Below are 20,372 nucleotides of genomic sequence, written 5' to 3'. Positions count from 1 at the left end.
TACACTGTCACGTAGGAGGACACTGTGGCAAATTTGGAGGAAGAAAATAGGAAAGCTTCATAAATGTTTCATATTTTTTTTGTGTAAGCTGTCACTAACATCTCCAACATTTTTTTGTTGCGTGTGTTCTCTGTTTCCTGTTCATCAGCATGTTGTCCTCGCATGACTTTTTATTATTTCTGAGGGAAAATGGAAACCCATTATGTAAATGTAATGATTTTGTGAAGCAACCAACAATAAAAAAAGATGTGGTTTAAGTGTGATCGTCCAAAAAAAAAAAAGTTTTGGAATTTTTGGAGGGGTTTAATCTACAAAAAAATACAAATAAATAAATAACAGGCTCACATTTCATTTTCTCTCTACAGTATCAAAATGAATAGAAGACCTTTTTCATTATCTATTATTCCTCAACATGAGCATAAAGTCCAAAGGAAATCAGGGACTGGGCTGACCTGATCCAGTGCTGTTATCGGGTTTTCATACCACCATAATTCCAACATCAGCAAGAAGAAGATGATCAGCAAACGTAGCCAAAAGATGATCAGCAAACTGGACTGTCTCCACACACACATTACACCTGACGCGTTCACGGCCATACAAAAAAGTTGGAGATTTACACTAAAGAAAGCTTCCAAGTCATGATAATATCATACTTGCCTATAGGCAGGAATTTATTATATATTTTCAAATCAACATATCAAAGAGTTCTATGTTGTTCCAACTGTCTGTGTGTGTGAGGAGCTGCATGTGTGGACACTACATTTGCTGATATTTTTTGCCGTGGTTGCATAATAACTTATTCAATGTCAGCCATTTTTCAAAAAAACAACCCCTCCAGTAGCGGCCATTTTAGACGATTTTGACTGATCTTTCAAGGTGCACGGAATATTGTGTTCTATGGCTACAGTATATAAACATGGATTAGAAAGATTAGTTATTCCGTTATTTAGTAATCAGCATTAGAACATACGTACATTTCAGGCAAATATTAGTTCCTGACAAAAAAAATGTCAAGCATAACTTTCACTTTGACACAAATATTTCTTGCTTTCATGACAGCTCAAATACCTAAACAACAATACCACAACATCCATCCATTTTCTATGTCTCTATGTCACTAGGCTCGCGGTTATGCTGGAAGCTATCACAGCTGTCTTCGGGCGAGATGCTGGCTACATGCTGGACCGGTTGATACCACAACATATACAACACAATTTTTTTTCCTGACATGAAAATAACAATATATATTCAAATATAACACAATTAACTATTAACAGTTTTCACATTTTGAACTGAACTACGTGTGTGTGTGAGATGCTTTTTCCTACAATGCGTAACGTGCACACAACACTTCCACTTCCTCTTCCTGGTCCCTGTCAAGTTCTTATCAAATGCATTTCTTCCACCTAGTGTCTGTTTTTATATAGCATTAAAATTGCTCTGAAGTATAATACATTACTAGTTCCTGTTAGCCTCTCTCACAAAAAAAACCCCAAAACGTATAAGATGTATAAATATGATCTTGGGATCAGGCGTTCAAGTTTATAAAAATGTCTAACTACTCTTTTGGCATTGAATGAGATAAAGCAAACATAGCTCTCAAATTCAGGAACTGTTGTCGGATCGGTGGATCTTTGCTCTCTAAAGGAAAGGTCCAACTGCACTTTGACACTTTGAAAAAACTTCTGTAAGGCTGTAAAAGGTAGACATCAAGCTGATGCAGCCAGTCAGCATCCTATGAGGAGAAAGAGGCGAGGCTAAGCGTTGCTTATGTTCACGCTGAAAGCTTTTAAACACAGAAACGGGCATGGATGGATTTATTTCATATTGGTGAAGTGATTGCTTTGTTCATTTGGAACAAAATTCCTTCATCATTTTGTTTATACAGGGTCAGGCAATTTAAAGTCTTTTAAATAAAACTAAAAAAAGTACATATAATGCCATTCTCTTTCATTATGGATTAAAAATTAAATCAGTTCTGGCGGTGCGATGTCGGCCTGTTGATTTTGGATTTGGTAGCTCTGAAGTTGCTAACCCATAACAAGATGGTGTTTCCAGCTGCTACGGGATCATGGCTACCAAGATTGAAGTGCAAATGCTCGTTGTGCTGCACTTATAGATTGGTTTGTTTTGATAAACGTTTCCAAACTGAAAGAGCGATGCTCACCAGTCTAATTCATGGCAGCAACTTAAAAAAACAAAAACAATGACATTATAAAGAAACAAAGCAAAATGGCATTATATGTGCTTTTCAAATTTTATTTAACCTACAAAAGTACTCATTCAGGAACTGTTTAAGCACTGGTACCATTTCCAAAGTACAGATTTGGCAGCAATATTGGATAATATGTAAGCTGATACCCAACTCTTGCATTGGATGACTCGTATTGAGGGAATATATGTGTTCACTTTGTGTTTGTGTGTGTGGGAGTAAAAGAAACAAGGTAAATGTAACGTGAATAGCCGGAGTGTACGACCTGGGGGTCATTTATTCTTGGCCCAGGGCGTGTTCTCGAAATAAAATTACATTCTAAAAAAAACAGCAAAAATGGGAAAAATTGAGCAAAAGGTCGCAAAAAGCTGGAATATTGATATTAATAATGAATAAAACAAAAGGTTTGATTTTAACCTTTCCCTTCTGTTAGCTTTCTGGTATCATCTCTTATGTTAACAGGTCAGTTTTGATCCGTGTATTAAATCAGCTATAAAATACACTAAAACAATAAGTTCCCATACAATTTGTTTCTCATCGCTTGGTTACATTGTTAGGCTTCCTCATGCATGAAAATGTTGGTTTTTATACTTTTGGTGTGGACATGTAGGCCTTTTTTTCGTCAACATCGTCAACTACCCCTCGATTTCAATTTTAAAAAAAGGTCAAATGAACCTCAAGATAATTATATTAATTTAAAAAATAATAATAATAAAAACAAGGGACTTTCCCAACCCCTCAAGAAACATTCTCCTCTTGTGTTTTTTGGCGCGTTCCACCCTTGTTTATCTACAGGTACACTGGAAAACCCGTCAAAATGAGAATCCCCTACAGTTAGAAGAAAGCTAGAGGAAGGAGCTGGCCGTCAGTGTTGTTGGCTGACAGTGCACTTTCAGTTTTGGCTGTGATTATTGCTATATAATATTATTATAACCGGGTCAAAACCCACTCTTACAATACAACAGTCATAATTTCAACCAGAGCATTTAAACATTTAGTGAAAAGGCTTTTATTGGTTTTATTTTGTTGAAATAGAGTTTCCTGTCAAAGTCAAAAAGCCTTGATGCAATAACATTTTTTATGTGATTCTTTTATGCATTTAAAACTTTACACGGGTCAGTGCCGACCCTAAAACAAGAAGAAGGTTAAATACTGTACTTAATATTAATTCATTCATTCATTTTCTATCGCTTATCCTCACGAGGGTCGCGGGGGTGCTGGAGCCTATCCCAGCTGTCTTCGGGTGAGAGGCGGGGTACACCCTGGACTGGTGGCCAGCCAATCACAGGGCACATATAGACAAACAACCATTCACACTCACATTCATACCTATGGACAATTTGGAGTCGCCAATTATGGGATGTGGAATGTAGGAGGAAACCGGAGTACCCGGAGAAAACCCACGCATGCTCGGGGAGAACATGCAAACTCCACACAGAGATGGCCGAGGGTGGAATTGAACTCGGGTCTCCTAGCTGTGAGGCCTGTGTGCTAACCCTCACCACCCTGCAGCCCTGTACTTAATATGTAAATTTTTTTTAGCCTTGTATAAAATTTCAAAATGATCAAAGTGGGACCCTGCATCCTTAGTTTACACCCCTGATGTAAAATGACTAGAAGTTGCCATAGTGACCATACAAATCTTGGTTTACTATGGGTACAATAAGGTGGTTTATGGATGTAGTGGAGGAGGACATGAGAGAGAGACAGATGCGAAAGACAGGGTTGGATGGAGGCGCTTGATTTGCTGTGGCGACCCCTGAAGGGAAAAGCCCAAAGAGAAAGAAGAAGACAATAAAGGAACAAAATTCCAAACATGAAACTGCTTAATTGTAATTATTTAATATCCCAGCCGCTAAACAGTCGACCACAGAAAGTCCGAGGAGTTTATGCGACTTGGTTGTTGTTTTGATTTTGGACATACGTCGTATGCTTATTGCAGCATTATTTTTACACTGAAAAAAGCATTACACTGGCAAAAATGTGAGCGTGAACACTAACCAGACCAACCAAGTCGTTCAAAAATGTTTGGTCTGGACCAGAGACCGGACGTGTTCCGTGTTGGAACTGCACAAAATCGAATGCTCAGTACCAAAAAATCAGATTACTAACACATGTACCATTACACCCTAAAAGCAGTAAGCCTGGATTTGTTAGCAGAGTTAACGGACTCTTGTATTGTTTTAACACGGCTTCATTTTATTTTTACACTGGTATGTGACAGTTAAAATGTTAACATGTGACTTAAAACATTGGCCGTACAGTCAATAAGATTCTGGAACAGATTATTTGCATTATTTCCTACAAGGATCAGAATGGAATATGGAACAGCATCTCAGAATGGTTTGTGGTCGCAATCTACACACGTTGCGAGTCACGTCATGTAAATAGAGCATATAAAGTCATGTAAATGTAAATAGTGCATAGAAAGAAATGAAATGGTGCACACAATGGTTCCAGTCAAAGGGCCTTTACGGTGTAAGCCTGCACACGTTGGCCTTGCTTCACATTTTTCTGTCCATCATCTGCTAAATTCTAAATTTGACCTTTCCCGTCCCCCAGCCCAGAGTGCAGCTCTGGCCCCGCCCCCCCAGCTCCAAACCTTCCAGTAAGTCCATATTATTAGCAGCGGGGCAAGGTATCAGTGCCTGAGGGAGATAAGTATACAGAATGGGAGGGTACCAGGAGGCCCGGGGAAAGATTAAAAGCGGCCACAGCGGTGAAGCAGCGGCACACCAGCAAAGGCGGGGAGAGAGGAAGGACCCCAAAGTGACAGATCTCACAAGTCAGAGTAGAAGAAGACAAATCGCAAGAGGAGCGTGGGCAGCATCAAGGAGACGCAGGACTAAAGGCGGAGAAGAAAGAACATCAAGAGGCAAAGAGACAACTGAGCTGGGGCCAAAGGTAAGGTGAATGCATCTGTTGACCTTATTTCCATGCAGCTGGCATCATACGAGCAATAAAATGTTCTGATCCCACATGGAGGAGATCCTGCTCTCCAGGTTTGTTCAGGAGATTCGGGAGGATTTCTCTGTTTATGGCCTTGGATGTCAACATGGGCCCAAGCGTGAAATTCTGAAGGCTTGATCTGACAGCAGCGTTCTGACATCTTTCTAGTGATCCGCATTGTGAAACGTTACGCACGGCAGCCACAAACGCTGTGGGATCATTTCAAGCTCTTTTGCGGCGAAGTGTGCAGTAAAAACACGAGGCTCCTCCATCACGTTCCTGTTGGGTACCATGTGTCCATCCCATGGATCCTTTCAGTCCAAAGATGGAAAAAGGAGACGGAATGCCATCTGGTAAAATAAGCTGATTCTTCATGTGGCGGCACGCACAATTTACCTTCCCAATAAAATATTTGTTCACAGCCGGCCGCTGCCAAACCAGCGTTTTATGAACTTCAGTAAAAGTTCCCAGTAAAACTCTTCAAAAAAAACAAACTAAATTTGTGTGAAATCATGTCATAATTTACATAGCCACTAAAATTCATTACCTAACATAAATATATCATATTTCATTCTATAGCAAAATGTGCCGGTAATCATAATTTATTCATGGAGATTTGATTTACAGCAACGTTTTAAATCAAATCAAATCAACTTTATTTGTAGAGCACTTTTCCTGCAAAGACATGCAACACAAAGTGCTTTACAGAATTAAAAACAATTACCACAATTAAAAGGAAAAACAATTACAAAGAAAGACCCTCCCTCCCACCCTCCATACTAGACACACACACACACACAAAATCACACACAGTAGGGAGACATGGCACAGCACTGAGGATCAAGCATCAAGGTGCATTGCAACATTTGGCACTTCACAATAATAGCTGGATGGACAAACATTTGCCACAAAAGGGCACAAACATTTGTGCGTACCTCTTTTGGTCTTCCAAGCGTCACAAACAGCGTCAACGCAAACACGCATGAAGTGTGTGTTTTATCTTTGAAAGTGATACCTCAACTTGCGGAAGTAACCATAGTGCTTCTCATGTCAAAGCATCCGAGGATTTTTCAATTTAAAAGCAATCTTTTGAAAGAAAATAATTATATTCTACAAAATTCAACTACACGAAAAAAAAAAACTTGTTTTAAAAAGTTTAAATAATTTTATATGTCGCGTGTGTGTGTGTGTGTGTGTGTATAATTGTAACAAATGTAACTAAACATTTGTAACATTTGTAAAGTTACATATATATTAAATATTTTTAAATACATACCACTATATTAAAAACATTGACTATTTAATATTGAATTAATATATTAACAAAATGACATTGAGAAAATGACGATGATATTCAATGTCAAAACCTTTGAAACATTTAATATTTTATACAAATATTTTTAGTTGCAACAATTAGTAATAATAATAATAAGCAACAATTTTACAAACTTCCTATAATGATATAAACAAGTCCAAATAACAAGCCCCGTGCTTACATTGTGATTTCACTTTATATACAACATATTCATATTTATGAACCCTTACGCTCTCTCAATGTTGTTGAACATATCCTTGTTATATCACTGGATCTATTGTATATTCTGGATTGTCTTTGTGTGCATGGCAGCTTCAAGGACTGTTTCTGGTTTCAAGTAAGCAAACTAGTGAACAGAGAAAGCTAATTGGCTAACATGTGCCGAGTGTTTGAGGCCTATAAGGTTGCGTTGACAACAGCGGATAACTGCATTGCAAAGCTTTTTCTCTGCTGATTGAATCCGTTTGCTGATTTGATTAGGGGCACTTTTTCCTCGTCTATGTCGCCAAATTGCTTGCATGTCAGTTTCAGCTGGTGCTCTTTAAAATGTATGAGGAGCATGCTTGGAGTCGACCATTGACATAAGTCCTGTTGTGAAGTGGTGTGATAGAAATAAAAGGGACTCGGTATAATTGATGGCGGCGAGTATATATGTGCCCTCTCATTCAGATTTTAGGGGCCTTTTTTCTGACAAAACACGAATGATTTTAATTTGTGAGACAAACCCAGGACGCCAAGCACAGAGGGCCACTGGGCTTTTGTTTTGTTTGGAAGATTTAAAATATATATATGTTGGTTATAAAAAACAACCATTATTGAAAGTTCAATAATGGTTCATTCCACCTGGTGGGTGGAAGGAATAATGTCATCAAAACTCAGATCTCAAAACTCACGCAGAGCCAGCATTTGGGAAAAGATGATGGAAAAAAGGGAAAAATACCTGTCTCCCTGTCGGAGAAAGTTATGCAAAAGTTTCATCATTGCATCTCATAACATGTAACTACGGTGTGTTCAAAAATGCTGGCTTCAAACAGAATTCATACAATAATTTGTTTGCTTTTGTCCATACATGCAGTCCTATTATTGGGCTATTATTGGCACATGGCACATTGTACAAATACAAAATATATACAAAAAAATGAAAAGAGCAGCAGGAACAACTGACTTGAAATAAATCCTATTCTGCTGTTTAAGAATTATTATTATTAATTAATATAAATTATTTTTATTAATTACCAGAATTATGGAAGTCGATTTTCAGACATGGGTGCCATTTCTTAACATGATTTAAATTTTCAGTTCATTTGGCACTGTTGATACACACAAATATATATGACCCCGCTCTCTCATTTATCCTTCTTATACAGTAAAAATGACCATATTTCAGACATAATGTGACATGGTGATTAATCATTAATTTGAAAACTAATTAACCTGATAAAAAATTGTAATCAATGACAGCCCTAGTAAAAATATACAATCAAATGCATGCGGAATTGTGCAATAACATGAACATATTCATATACATTGACAGTTACAAGTGGACAAGTGGAAGTGTGAGGACAGCCATAACTGCGATGTGGTGCTCAATGAAAATTAGTTTGACACCATCGCTCTGTAAAACTGGCTTTTTGTTCATATTTTTGTGTCTGGAACTGATGAAATAGATTTACATTATTTCCGATGGAAACAATTGCCTCGGTTTCAGACATTTCAGTTTCCATCAGATCTTTTCAAACAAATGAATAACAAAAACCGAGGTATCGTTGTACTCGTAATTTCTATGTGTTGTGGTGAAAACGTATTCATTTTTAATTCTTCTACAATCAGGATGTGGGAATGGGGCAATCCAAATGTTGGTGACAAATGTGGTTGTAATTTACCATTAAAAAGGAGAGAAGCAGTACAGCATGTGGGACCGCACTCCTTTTTCAAAAATTAGTACTCCGTGTACATAGTATACTCATTAAAATGCAGTGATGTGAGTACAGTACCCCAGCACAGGACTTTATTATGCTGTCATCAGGTTGTAGTTACTCCAAAGGTCAGGTTAGGCAACATCATATTTGGATGTAACGCCCCAAAACATCTTCAAAGCAGTTCTTAGTCTGTAAAATTCATGCAGGGTGACGTTATTCCTGCTATGGAAGTCATGTTTTTATATGAATAGAAGTTTACAATTAGCAGCAAATGTCATAAGATGAGAGAAGAGAGTCACATCCTGCATCCTCACTGTGCTGCTTCCATTTATACTCCTTTCATTTGGATCCTCCCATTTTAGTCAGACATGGCAACCTTGAAACTTTCAGCTTTATCATTACATTATGCTTTTTGCACTATTTAGAAATTTGTTCTGTTTAAAAAAAAATTACTTCCACAAATAAAAAACGAGCCATGGGCTGCTAACGGCCCGCACTTTGGACATCCGCACTTTTATAGCTATTTGTGAGGGTTGTGATGCTGTGACGGGAATTAAAAGAAAGAAGGGCTTGATATTGCAGCTGGAATTAATCCATGTGTTACAGCCATGATTTTTATTGCTAAATATTCAGATGGTGGAGGTGGGATGTCGACCCTCCGAATGAATGTCACACTATGCATTTTTGCAGGGAGAGGAGTGAGCTGGTCAACTGCAACCAAATGTGTACCTAGAGAGCAACAAAGTGTACCAGTGTATTCGAGGGTCAAATGAGTGGAGTAAAGAAAAGTGTTGGCATTCTGGTAAAGGAGCGTGCCAGCTAGCTGTGTTTTCCCGCTGTTGCGCATCGACTTGGCCTGTTAGCGAGCCAGGAGACTGACCTGCAACCTTCCACAAGCGGCATATCGCATGTTTGTCGTTCCTACACACTGACCTCATGCCATTTGGGTCTGTGCCGCAGATGCTGATGACAAGTTGATGACACCCGAAAAGGACTCGGTGAAGCTGTCAGAGTGGAGCAATGCTGCTTGCTTTAGGAATGTGTCAATGTCAGCCTTTTCTTCATCGGGGTGGACGATCCCATCTTTCTGTGTAAAAGCAGAAGAGACGATTGTTTGGTGAGGAGGCTTTAGTAGCCACACAAGAATAAACTATGGCTGTCTTCAGCTTGACGGGTTTGTCCAAACACGGCAGGACGGGCCGAAACACACAGATTGTTACCCAGACGTGAACGTTTGACCTCTTCACTCGTCCTCTCTTGTACTGTAAAGCGGGTAATCTGAAGCATTGTTCTGAATCCTTGGAGGGCCCATGGGGATTACTCCTTTATTAAATCCAGAGGGCCGCCAAGGCTTCATTGTAATTCCGAGGGTTCTCCTCGGTCTTCCTGGTCTGCCGTGCATCGCATTTCTGAGAGGATCATGAGCCCTAGACCTCATGAAGCTTTGCATGTGTGCTGAGAATGTTGACGGTTTACATTGCAGCCCTTTGATTTATTTTCAAAGTTAACACTGGATGGGGTTGCAGAACATCCTTAGAAGACGCAGGTGAAATATTTAGCAAGCACACTTTTTGCAGAGTGAAAGAAGCATCAATGCCTGTGCAGTGTTTTGCCTGTCTTTATATACACTTGGTAGAAAAAGTATGTAAACCCTTTGGAAATAGTTTGAATTCTTCCTTAAGTTGGTCAAAAATGTAGTTTGATCTTCATTTAAATCACAAGAACAAACAAACACAGTCAGCTTAATCTAATACCACACAGTTCAGTACGATTGTGTTCATATTTGTATTGAAAGCAATATGAAACATTCAAAAGACAGTAAGTAAAGTAACAGTAAGTGAACCACTATGGATTCTCCAAAATCTAATCAGAGTCCCGTGTGAACCAACAAGGAGTACGAGCCAAGACAAAATACACACCAGTATTGAATATAGAACTATCTTTTTTCAAGAAGCATTGCGTGATTTAAAAGTATCTCAAAAAGTCTGTATGTTTAAGGCCCTTTTATTTCTGCAAAATCACAAAATTGTCCAATAAAAATGGAACATACTATTTAAAACTATAACAATAAATATTTTACCGCTTAATCATGGAGGAATTTCCTCACAAACACTAACCCATCCCCTCCAAAACTAAACATGTCCAAAATGAAAGTAGGTGTGAAAATTCACAGACTCACAGATTCACAGTCTGTGAATGGAAGCCGACTAGCTAGGTTAGCTGGGTTTGGCAGAGCATGCTTGGCACCTTAGCATGTAGTATGATAATATTTTTGAGATGTATCATGATATGACGATAATTTCAGCAACAAACCTTAACCCATATAATAAAAAAATAATTAACTTAAAAGTACCCTTACCTATGGCAAAGGGTCCAAAACAAGCCAGTTGATTCCAGTTGTTGAGGGTAGCTGTTTTCATAACATTCCACCCACTGTTAGTAGCTACACACACTTATTCTCCCTTTCCGGGAGAAACTTCAACTCACTTGCAATGTTTTCACCTGTGCGTTCCTCCGGAAAAAAACAGGATGACTTCAAAGTCCGTTCACTGGTTATGTAGTGGACCGTGAGGATAATATGTTTGAGTCGCTCGGCTGCTCCACATGTCTGTACAACGTCTGCTCTATTGAAACAAAATCACTTCCGTATTACAGAAGTACCTCCCATTTACCAACACTTTCTTTGTCTATAATCTACACTTTTCCTCCACTTTCAGCCATGATCATTTTCTCTCTTTTGGTTGTTGTTTGCTCTGCTTTCTCCGCCACCACTGGACCAAGCTATTTGTAGATGTCAAGCGCAAATGCGTCAACACGGTCTCTTAACTCTGAATTAAGAAAATGATCATTTCTACTGGTACACATAATTTTCTTATCATCGGATATTGGCTTATTTGCTGAAAACCGATATGCAGATATCTACCAATATGTGTAACATGAATGAACACGTAGAGTATGTGTTGTATACAGACTTTTTTTTAAAATATCGGTTTTCATGATCGGGAAAAAAATCAGACACTGACGTCGACTAATATCACATATATATATATATGGTATCATATATTTTTATGCTGATATCGGGCCGATAATTATCAGTATTAGAATTATCGATACCAATAATTACTTGGAATACTTTACTTAGATTGTCTGTGTGCCAACAGTTACTGGGCTTCTTTTAAGTAAATGTCACTCCAGATTTTTTGCAGCGTAGGTGTGAATGTGAGTTGTTGTTGTGCTCATACTGTTGTGCTCACATAATTATAAAAACTGATGAATGAATTGGATAAATAAATATTCAACATCACTTTTACATTTACTTAAGACTCTTGTTATGGTAATGGTAATAGTAATGGTTATTTTTAGCCTTATGCATTATTTTAGCTGTTTGAAGATGAACTATATCAGCAAGTTGAAGTATTTGTGATTTTAGAAATAAGGAGTTAGTATGTTCTCTGTAGGCGGCATTATGAATTATCCTTACTGACCTTTTTTTGCAGTACATTTAGCGAGTGAAGATTGCTTTTATAGTTATTAGCCCATATTTCCACACAATAAGTAAGATATGGTAGAACCAGAGAGCAATAAAGAGTGTGGAGTGATTTCTGATTGAGAACAAATTCTGCTTTGTTCAATATTGAAATATTTCTGGCCACCTTATGTTGTATATTTTTTATATGAGGTTTCCAGCTCATATTTTCATCTATTGTGATCCTCAGAAATTTATTTTCGTTCACCCTTTCAATGTCCAATGTTGTTGGGAAGATGGTGAGTTGTGCGAGGAAGGTTGAGGGGGAAATCCACACAATCAACAACTTCTCAACAACTTTTGTGATCCCTGATTCGTTAATGCAACACCTTCAGCCCTGTCACAACATTAGCTTCCTTCATTTCTTCCTTCTTGGCGGGGATAGAACTTATTGACAATTCAACAAATGGACTTGTTTGTGGAACATTTCATAGAGTTTACTAAGTGAATGAGTCATTCTGTAGTGGTTCTCAACTGGTCTGACTGTGGACCCACCATCACCTCTTTTCTTCACCTCTTTGTAAATGTATTTTTCCCTAAACAGATCATGGTTAGAAGAACTGCAGACATGCAGTGCTAACATTTCAATTCAGTCTGGGCAAAGTTCCCAGTTATGTTGTGGTATCGTTTTGTATCAAAGTGAAAGTTGTGCTTGAAATGTACAGTAGGTTTTCACAAAAAGCCTTCTTTCTCCCTTTTTGATTGAGAACTGATATTTTACTGAAACTTACCTATGTTCTACTGCTGATTAGTAAAGAAGAAAAAGGTAGAAAACAATCATTTTGCTGATGAAAAATGAGAGTCTAATCTTTGTTTTGGTATATACCATGTCGATGTAGCACAAGAACACAATCTTCAGGGTTCATCGAAAATGGACGCTACAGAGAGGGATGGCTTTTGAACAATGGTGGGATTTGAAAGAGTTAGAGGGATAGTTTTGATTTTTTTGACATGAAGTTGTATGACATCCCATCAGCAGTGTAGTGAGGGTTGTGGTCGGTTTTCGGGGTTGAGGAAAGTAATTGGTGGGGTCAAGTCAAGAGCTTTGCTTCTCAATATGCGTTGAAAAGATCACACAAAACCATTTTCCACAAAAAAAGTCAGACCTCACAATTGCTTGGCGTTATTTTCTCTCCCTTCATATCACTGCGAGCGCCCGCCTGCGTACATGTGTTCCAAATGTTGACATGTACAGATGACAACTGCTGTGAAATGAGAGACTTAAAGTGAAGAGTGGTTTTGTCAAAAAACAAAATATCTTTTAAAAATGAGGCGTACTTGTAATTATTTGGGTTGTAAGAACAAAAACGTGTATCAATCAATGTGTTTATTATTTTCCTGTCACGGACATTGCTATTAGACAACTCCGGCCCCTTGCCATTTTTGGCATCCAAAGTCGTTCATGTGTGAAGTGAACACTTCAGCGAGGACCATTCCAGACCCCCGGTAAGAACTAGCTATTGCCTACTAGATGATTGGATGGCACCTCTTAGCACCTTGTTTACATGCTACCAAGAATCAGCTAGTAACTTTGTGTCCAGCAAATCACCAAATGTCATATTACCAGTGAAGCCGCTACATAACCTAACTGATAACCATGAGCTATGTCAGTGAGCTAATTGTACGAGTATACCTCCAGTCGCGATATGTTAGCAGTGTTTAAAAAAAACAAAACGCTGACATACAGGAGATGTCCAGTGTCATTTGGAGATCAGTGAATACAACATGAAAAAAGGTGGAGTCTACTCACAGCTACTGAAATGGGTCCAGCTTCAGTTTAGACCAGCTTCCCCTCCTTTCTCGCACTTCTCCATCTGAAGAATAGAAGTATATTCCTGTTCAGTTAGGTAGCCCTCTGGCTTTGTGCTTCAAGAAATGTTGTCATCTCTTGTTTCGTAGTCATGTTTACTTCCACTATCCCAGCAGTAAACTCTGTGAAACAGATGATGAAAATATATGCAAGTGGACGGTGGCAGAGCGCATTGATTCAAAAGGAGAGAAAATAACATCAAGTGATTGTGACGTCTGACTTTTTGTGGAAAATGGTTTTGTGATCTAAATGTATCACTGTTTTGAAGGCATATTGTTTTAAAAACAAACCCTCACATGGTACTCACCTTGCGGTGACATAGCAAGCAAATAGCGCAGACAACAGTGCAAGGTGCATTCACGGACAGCGGGTCATTACATATACTAGTATAGTGGGTTTTTTTTTTTTCCAGGCAAAGACCTGTAACCCACTGAAAACAGCTCTGTGACCCACAAGCGGGTTCCACCAGTTGAGAATGACAGCCTTACAGGACACCTTAGTATTGTGTAAAGCAACACCAGATGTGGTGTTGGGTGTGTGATCCATTATGGCAGATTAAACAAGCAATGCTGGACTATCGTCCAGATCTTTATTAAAACCACAAGATTCAGCATACCGAGTGTAAAATACAACAGTCTGTTACGCGCAACGTTGTACGATAATCGAGAAAATGGTGTCCAAAGGGCGGCTTGGAGGCTTCTTTTCAGGTGATTGTCGTGGTTGTTTTCTTTTTGGCCTGTGGCATATGCAATAAATATAATTTAACTAGAAAACTGAAAAGAAAAAGAAAAATGTCTGTACCTCATGGCAGCAAGATATTTAAGTATTTGCAGAGAATGTGTTTGAAAGCCCTGCAGGGATTTTGGTGCTCTAAACGCAGTGTAGGTTGTACATGTAGGACCTGTCTCTACATGGTCATGTTCCTAATTTCTCATGTGCATTTGTTAATGAGACATCCTTATTGGGATTTTGCAGACCTATTCGGAGTATTTTTTTGCTTTCTATTGTGAAAGTTTGGGAAATGTTAACACGAACATGGTGTGCATTTACGTGCATGCATGCACCCCAAATATAACTGTCCATCGGGGACCATCGCATTAGCTTATGCTCCGCTACCCACATACGTGTGTACATGTGTGCATGTAGTTTAGTCGATGCCCCCCACCAGCCAACCATAAGATGTAAACCTAGGGGGAACACGGCGGTGATGAAGGCAGGGTGGGGTGTGTGTAAGATGGAGAGGAAACATTAGCGCTGAGGAATGGATCCGATGGAACAAAGATAAAGAACAGCACCAGTCAGGAGACATCAACACACACTGTGGGGCATTTTAGCTATGTATACACAGTGTGTCCAGCCAGACAACTTTTCAATTCAGTTTAAAGAAACAAATTAAAAAAAGACAGAATATACTAATGTCTTGCTTAAGTTCCTGTTTACACAAGAAAGTTTTGAACTCAAAACAGACCAACTTGGGCCTCTAAAGGTGGGAGAAAGTCAGTGTTTTGCAAGTCTCTAGACTTTAATCTCAAGTCTTATTTGTGACATAAAATAAGACCAGTGTTACAGGACGTAGTCAGAAAAAAAGAGTGCTGACATAGCATTCTGGATTTAGTTAATGGACAGTGTAATCCACACCCTCGCTGCTTGTTCTGCTTGACACTGAACACTGACAGGTTGCCAGTCGAGCCATCAATCAACTATTTCTTACACCCTTTTACACCCTTATTTTGCAACAAGTAAACAGCAGGAGTCTCAAACTCAATTTACCTGGGGGCCACTGGAGCTAGGGTCTGGGCAAGGCTGGGGCCGCATCAGGTTTTCCAAAAAAAAAAAAAACAACGCATTTATTAAAAACAGAAAAATATACAAACTTTTTCAGTGCTTTGGTTCCGATTTTCTACAATAAAAGCTCTGATAAAACATTCCACTGTTCTCAAATATCTTAATTTTTATTTTTCTACACAAAATAAGATGAAAAATAAATGAACAAATCAAGAATAAAGAAAATCAATCAATCAGTAATAAATAAATATAATAATAATAATAAAACGGCAAATAATAATAACGTAATATTTTTTTCTGGGTACATGATACCATACAGCATCCATATCAAACTTGCGCGGGCCGCACTAACATTAAACTTTCATATCAAGGCGGGGGCCTCAAACCAGTGTTTGGGGCGGAGTGGGCAGTATTTGCCCGAGCATTTTACAATGGAACAACACAGCTTGCATCTGCTAGTATCGCTCTCCTGTTTACAGCCAAACTTCTCCCACACATCTGACTTTAAGCACCAAGCTGCTGAAGAGTTCCTCTTGCGTGCCATAAGAGGAAGACGTCTGCTAATGCTAGTAATAACGACCGTAGCAGCAATAAGATTGATACTTTCCTTGGAAACAAGATATAGATATGTATTGCAAGATCGATAAAATCACCCAGCCCTACAACACACTCAATTGAAAATCTCAAATATTTGCAAATGATCAGTCTGACGTTCATATTACCCAAAAAATGTGACTTTTCAATGTGAACACAAAGCATCAGGGAAGTGACATGCATAAGCAAAAGCACAACGTCTCAAAGTCTTTACTTCTGTGTGTTTACCAAAATAAAAGCTGCTGCAGTCTTGTGGCAATTTCAAGGATTTTGTACAACGGGAGTCGATATTTTCTTCACCAAATGAAGAATTTTGGCAATGGCAGTTTATGTAGAACTTACATGCAAACTCCACACAGAGATGCCTGAGCGGGGAAACAAACCCGTGTCAGCAAGATGTGTGGCCTGCACAATAACCACCCCTCCACCGTGCAGCCTGGTTCACTGTTTAACTAATACATGAGATGGTGATGGTGTCACCATTTATTGAAAATGTATGGGGTCCCTGAGACAAGAGTACAATTTCCGTGCATATGTATATAAATTGATATAATTTTCCTCTTTTCGCATCGTCAGACTGCAAAACACAAAACTCTGGTGTTTATGCACGATGAAGTCACGTAGCTAATGGTTAACAGTCGGATACTGGTCCGTTGCAGGAAAAATGAAAATCGAGTCATATTTTCAAAATGGAAGCAAGGAGAGAGAGGTGAGAGATGTGAAATCTGGGACAACAGACAATCTAGTCAATCTAGAGAAAACAGCTAGCATTACCACTTAGCACGACTGTTATTGACAGTGCTAGCAAATTGTGCAAGTTTAAATCAGATTGGATTTGACAACAACCTCATATTTTGTAAATATTGCAAAGGGTGGAAGCAACAATCACTCGAAGCGGCACATCACCTGCAGAGACAGCTGTCTGTCATGTAACTAGTTTTCATGATGCGACAAAACAACGCAGCAGACCAGCCTTGTTTCTTTTTTCCATTACTGTATTAATAAATGTAAAGTATTATTATTATTAATTGTTTTCTTTACCAAACCTCTGTGAGTCAGGTCCCTAATCCAATAAAAGTCCATCTAATAAAAGAAAACATTGGAAAAAATGGGTGTGCAAAACACTTGTAGAGTAGGACTAATAATTTGACATGGTTGTAGATCAATTTGTGGTGTGATTTAGAATATATGATATTTTGTTACCCGCACAGGATGTGTTGTTATTTTCAAGTGTTGAGGTCACTTCCCGAGTGTTGGAACTTATTTGACATCTAATGTCAAACCATTTTTTGTATCGTTGTGAGGAATGTTATTTGAATAGAAACTGAAAGAGTACACAAAATGTATTTTATTTGGTGAACAGGATGTACCTTATTTTGAAGGGCACTAAACAGGATGTTCTGTCAGCCATTTTGTCAGTTAAATCAATGCATTATGTTGTTGGTACATTGTGACCGTCAATAAAAGGGAACTTTTAGTTCCAAAAAAGGACATCCGTTGCTGTTATCACTGAGAAGCTTTCACTCCGCTACACCGAGAGCAAGTGGAGGAAATAAGTGGTGTGTGAATAATAATAATAAACGTGCCTCCTGCAGCTCCGACTCCCTTAACATTATGGGACTCCTCACCCGCCCATCTACACTCTCTACAACGCAATAATAATTTATTGATGGTGCGTAGTATTCACAACCGGCGATTAGAGCAACACTTCCTGTGCAAGCTCGCTACACCATGACACAGCACTTGGTGTGGGGCAACTACCACTGTTGCATCCACGTGAAACAAACTTCACCGCATGTCTGGTTGGTAATGTTATGTTTTCTTCTTGTGGGCGTCAAGTGATATGGCAACCAGATCGGCCTGATAGGAGCCGATATTATCCGATCTTCAAAAATGAACATCGGATCCGGACACCCCTAATAGAAATATTTGAAGACCACAGTCCCAGAGAAATGCAGGTACTATGATCACACAGTGTTTATACATATGAGTGCATGTGTGTTACTGTGTTAATACAAATTAATACAATTGTGTTATTAAAGAAATGTCACATTTGCTCTGCCATCTACAAGTGATATAGATTTTGTGACAAAAGAATACACAAACTATGCTCACATGAACACCAGGACTAAAATGCAATATGAAATAAAATAATAATTAGGCAAACATTAGCAGATGGAAACATCCCAGCAGTCGTTGCGTGAGTACTCATGACACCACTGCCATCTAGTGGTCACAACGAGCTACAACAAAAAGTCGTACTTCATACTTCGTACTTTCATTGATGACTGAAAAGACTAGTATTTAGTATAATAAATCAGTGTTAACTGAACTGTTTACTAGGTGATTGACATGTACACCTATCCTAATTGTCATTAACAGTTCAACAAATACAGAATAGACAACCAATTTACACACCAAACATAGAGTCAGGGTTTCAATTTGTTAAGTCCCGAGGAGGAATCAAATTCCTAATTTGGGTCTTGAGCTGCAAAAGTCTGGGAAACTCTAGGGAAGAATATTCCCGGAATTGAGTATGTGGTGGTTAAATCCTACCTGTTTGTTGTAGCAGTAGCGTACGTTCTTTGGTCTGAAATCCCCTTCAAAGTCTCAGCCGGTCCTTGCCAAAACAAAAAAGAGGCAAGTTTGTGTTTCTAACTGCAGGTTAAAGTTTAAGGATTGGCTTGATATACCGAAAGTCACAAATCCCATCAATTGTGTAGAATTAACATTTTAAATTGCAGGGGTGTCCAAACTCTTTTGAGGGCCACATGCTGAAAAATATATATATGTATATAATATATATAATATATATATATGTGTGTGTGTGTGTGTATATCTATATGTATACATACATATATTCAGCTTTCTCTTTTGACATTGTGCAGTTTTCTCGCATTTTTTGTGTTTTTTATTTTGTATTCCAAATTGTATTACCACGTGGGCTGCAAACGGCCCTGAGGACACACATTGGACAACCCTGTGCTTCACAACTATAATAAAGCAGACTTCATTACAACAATATGTGAAACCATGTAACAAACAATGACCAACTCAGCATCCTATCTAGCCCATCAATTGTACTTCTTACAGATGTTATAATTGGAGCCATCAACTGCCATTGAGGATCCATTAGCACTAATGCTAGCAGTTTTGTGATGCTAACTTAGGCACAGGCATTAGCATTAGCGGCTAATTAGATACTTGCTCGGCGGGCTTACTCACCTTACTAACGCGACTCTAATGACGTCAACACACTTTTGTGTGTTTTTAATCACACTGATTTTTAAACATCAAGTTTTTAAAAGTCTTTGGATAACAGATAAAAACATGAGCTGCACTGGTAATTTAAAAGTGAAATAGGTCGTCTGCTACAGGGACCCCTTCTATGTGACGTCATCTAGCAGGTCGTGATGGGTTGTTCGTGAACAAAACATTTCTTCGAGTCGGCTCTTTGAGGTCGACGAGCAGCCGTTTGTTTTGCTCCTATTTTTTCACTTAAACCGGCATGTGATTGTTCAAAATGCGTGGTACGCAAGATGGAAAAGTGAGAAAACGCAAAACTTGTTACACAGATGTTGCTTTTTCTTTTAATTTTGCACAGATTAGTTTATATTTGGTTGTGCATGTTTTGTTGATGATGTGGTGTTTCACTGTAAGTAGCTGAAAATTGATAAACAATACACACAGTCAGGACCTTTATGTCCAATTGATATGGGTCTTTGTTTTTGTGTTTATCATTAGACCACCCATATTTCTTCACTTTATTTCTTCACTTTAGTGCCTGATATAAGCAAAGGTACATTTGTTTGGACATATATAATGATGATAACATAAATAGCTCATAAGATTTTAATTTAAGAGATGATATCCAACTAGAATTCTGTTATCGGAACAAAGTGGAGGGTAAGTGACTGTTGCCACACTACACTGCTGATGGAGATGTCATACAACTTCATGTCAAAAAATCTGAACTAGCCTTTAAGCATCAGCAAAAATCTGAGGAGCTGTTTAAGAGTTGAAAGAGGCGACCGTTTAGCGAGCTGAGGCAAAAGTAGTTTTTTAGAGCCGATCTTCCATCACTACCATTAGGCATTAGGGGGTGTTGTCAAGGTGAGGTCACAGGTCAGGACAGGTCAGGACAGATAGAAGATGGACGGATGGAAAAATATAATTTGAAAGTAGTCTTGAAAGTTTAAATAATTTGAAGTAATCAGGCTGTATTTGTTTTGTATTATTTGTTTTTGTTTTAAAAATATGAC

The 20,372-nt window shown here is 38.5% G+C and overlaps 1 protein-coding gene across 1 annotated transcript in view; it reads left to right on the top strand.

Annotated features, from left to right (window-relative positions):
• The first annotated feature begins 4,873 nt into the window (after positions 1-4,873).
• Positions 4,874-20,372, top strand: part of asip1 (agouti signaling protein 1) — a 29,833-nt gene continuing 14,334 nt past the window's right edge. Inside the window, exon 1 of the mRNA XM_078798464.1 lies at positions 4,874-5,121. Within this exon, the coding sequence (XP_078654590.1) occupies positions 4,883-5,121 (239 nt within the window). The 5' untranslated portion in view covers positions 4,874-4,882. The remainder of the gene's footprint in view (positions 5,122-20,372) is intronic.

This window comes from Doryrhamphus excisus, linkage group LG18, assembly GCF_037039965.1.
Source record: "Doryrhamphus excisus strain RoL-2023G ecotype Guam linkage group LG18, RoL_Dexc_Guam_v1.1, whole genome shotgun sequence".
Classification (NCBI taxonomy): Eukaryota; Metazoa; Chordata; class Actinopteri; order Syngnathiformes; family Syngnathidae; genus Doryrhamphus; species Doryrhamphus excisus.
Note: the sequence above shows the minus strand (reverse complement) of the source record. Positions and strands in the feature narration are given on the sequence as shown.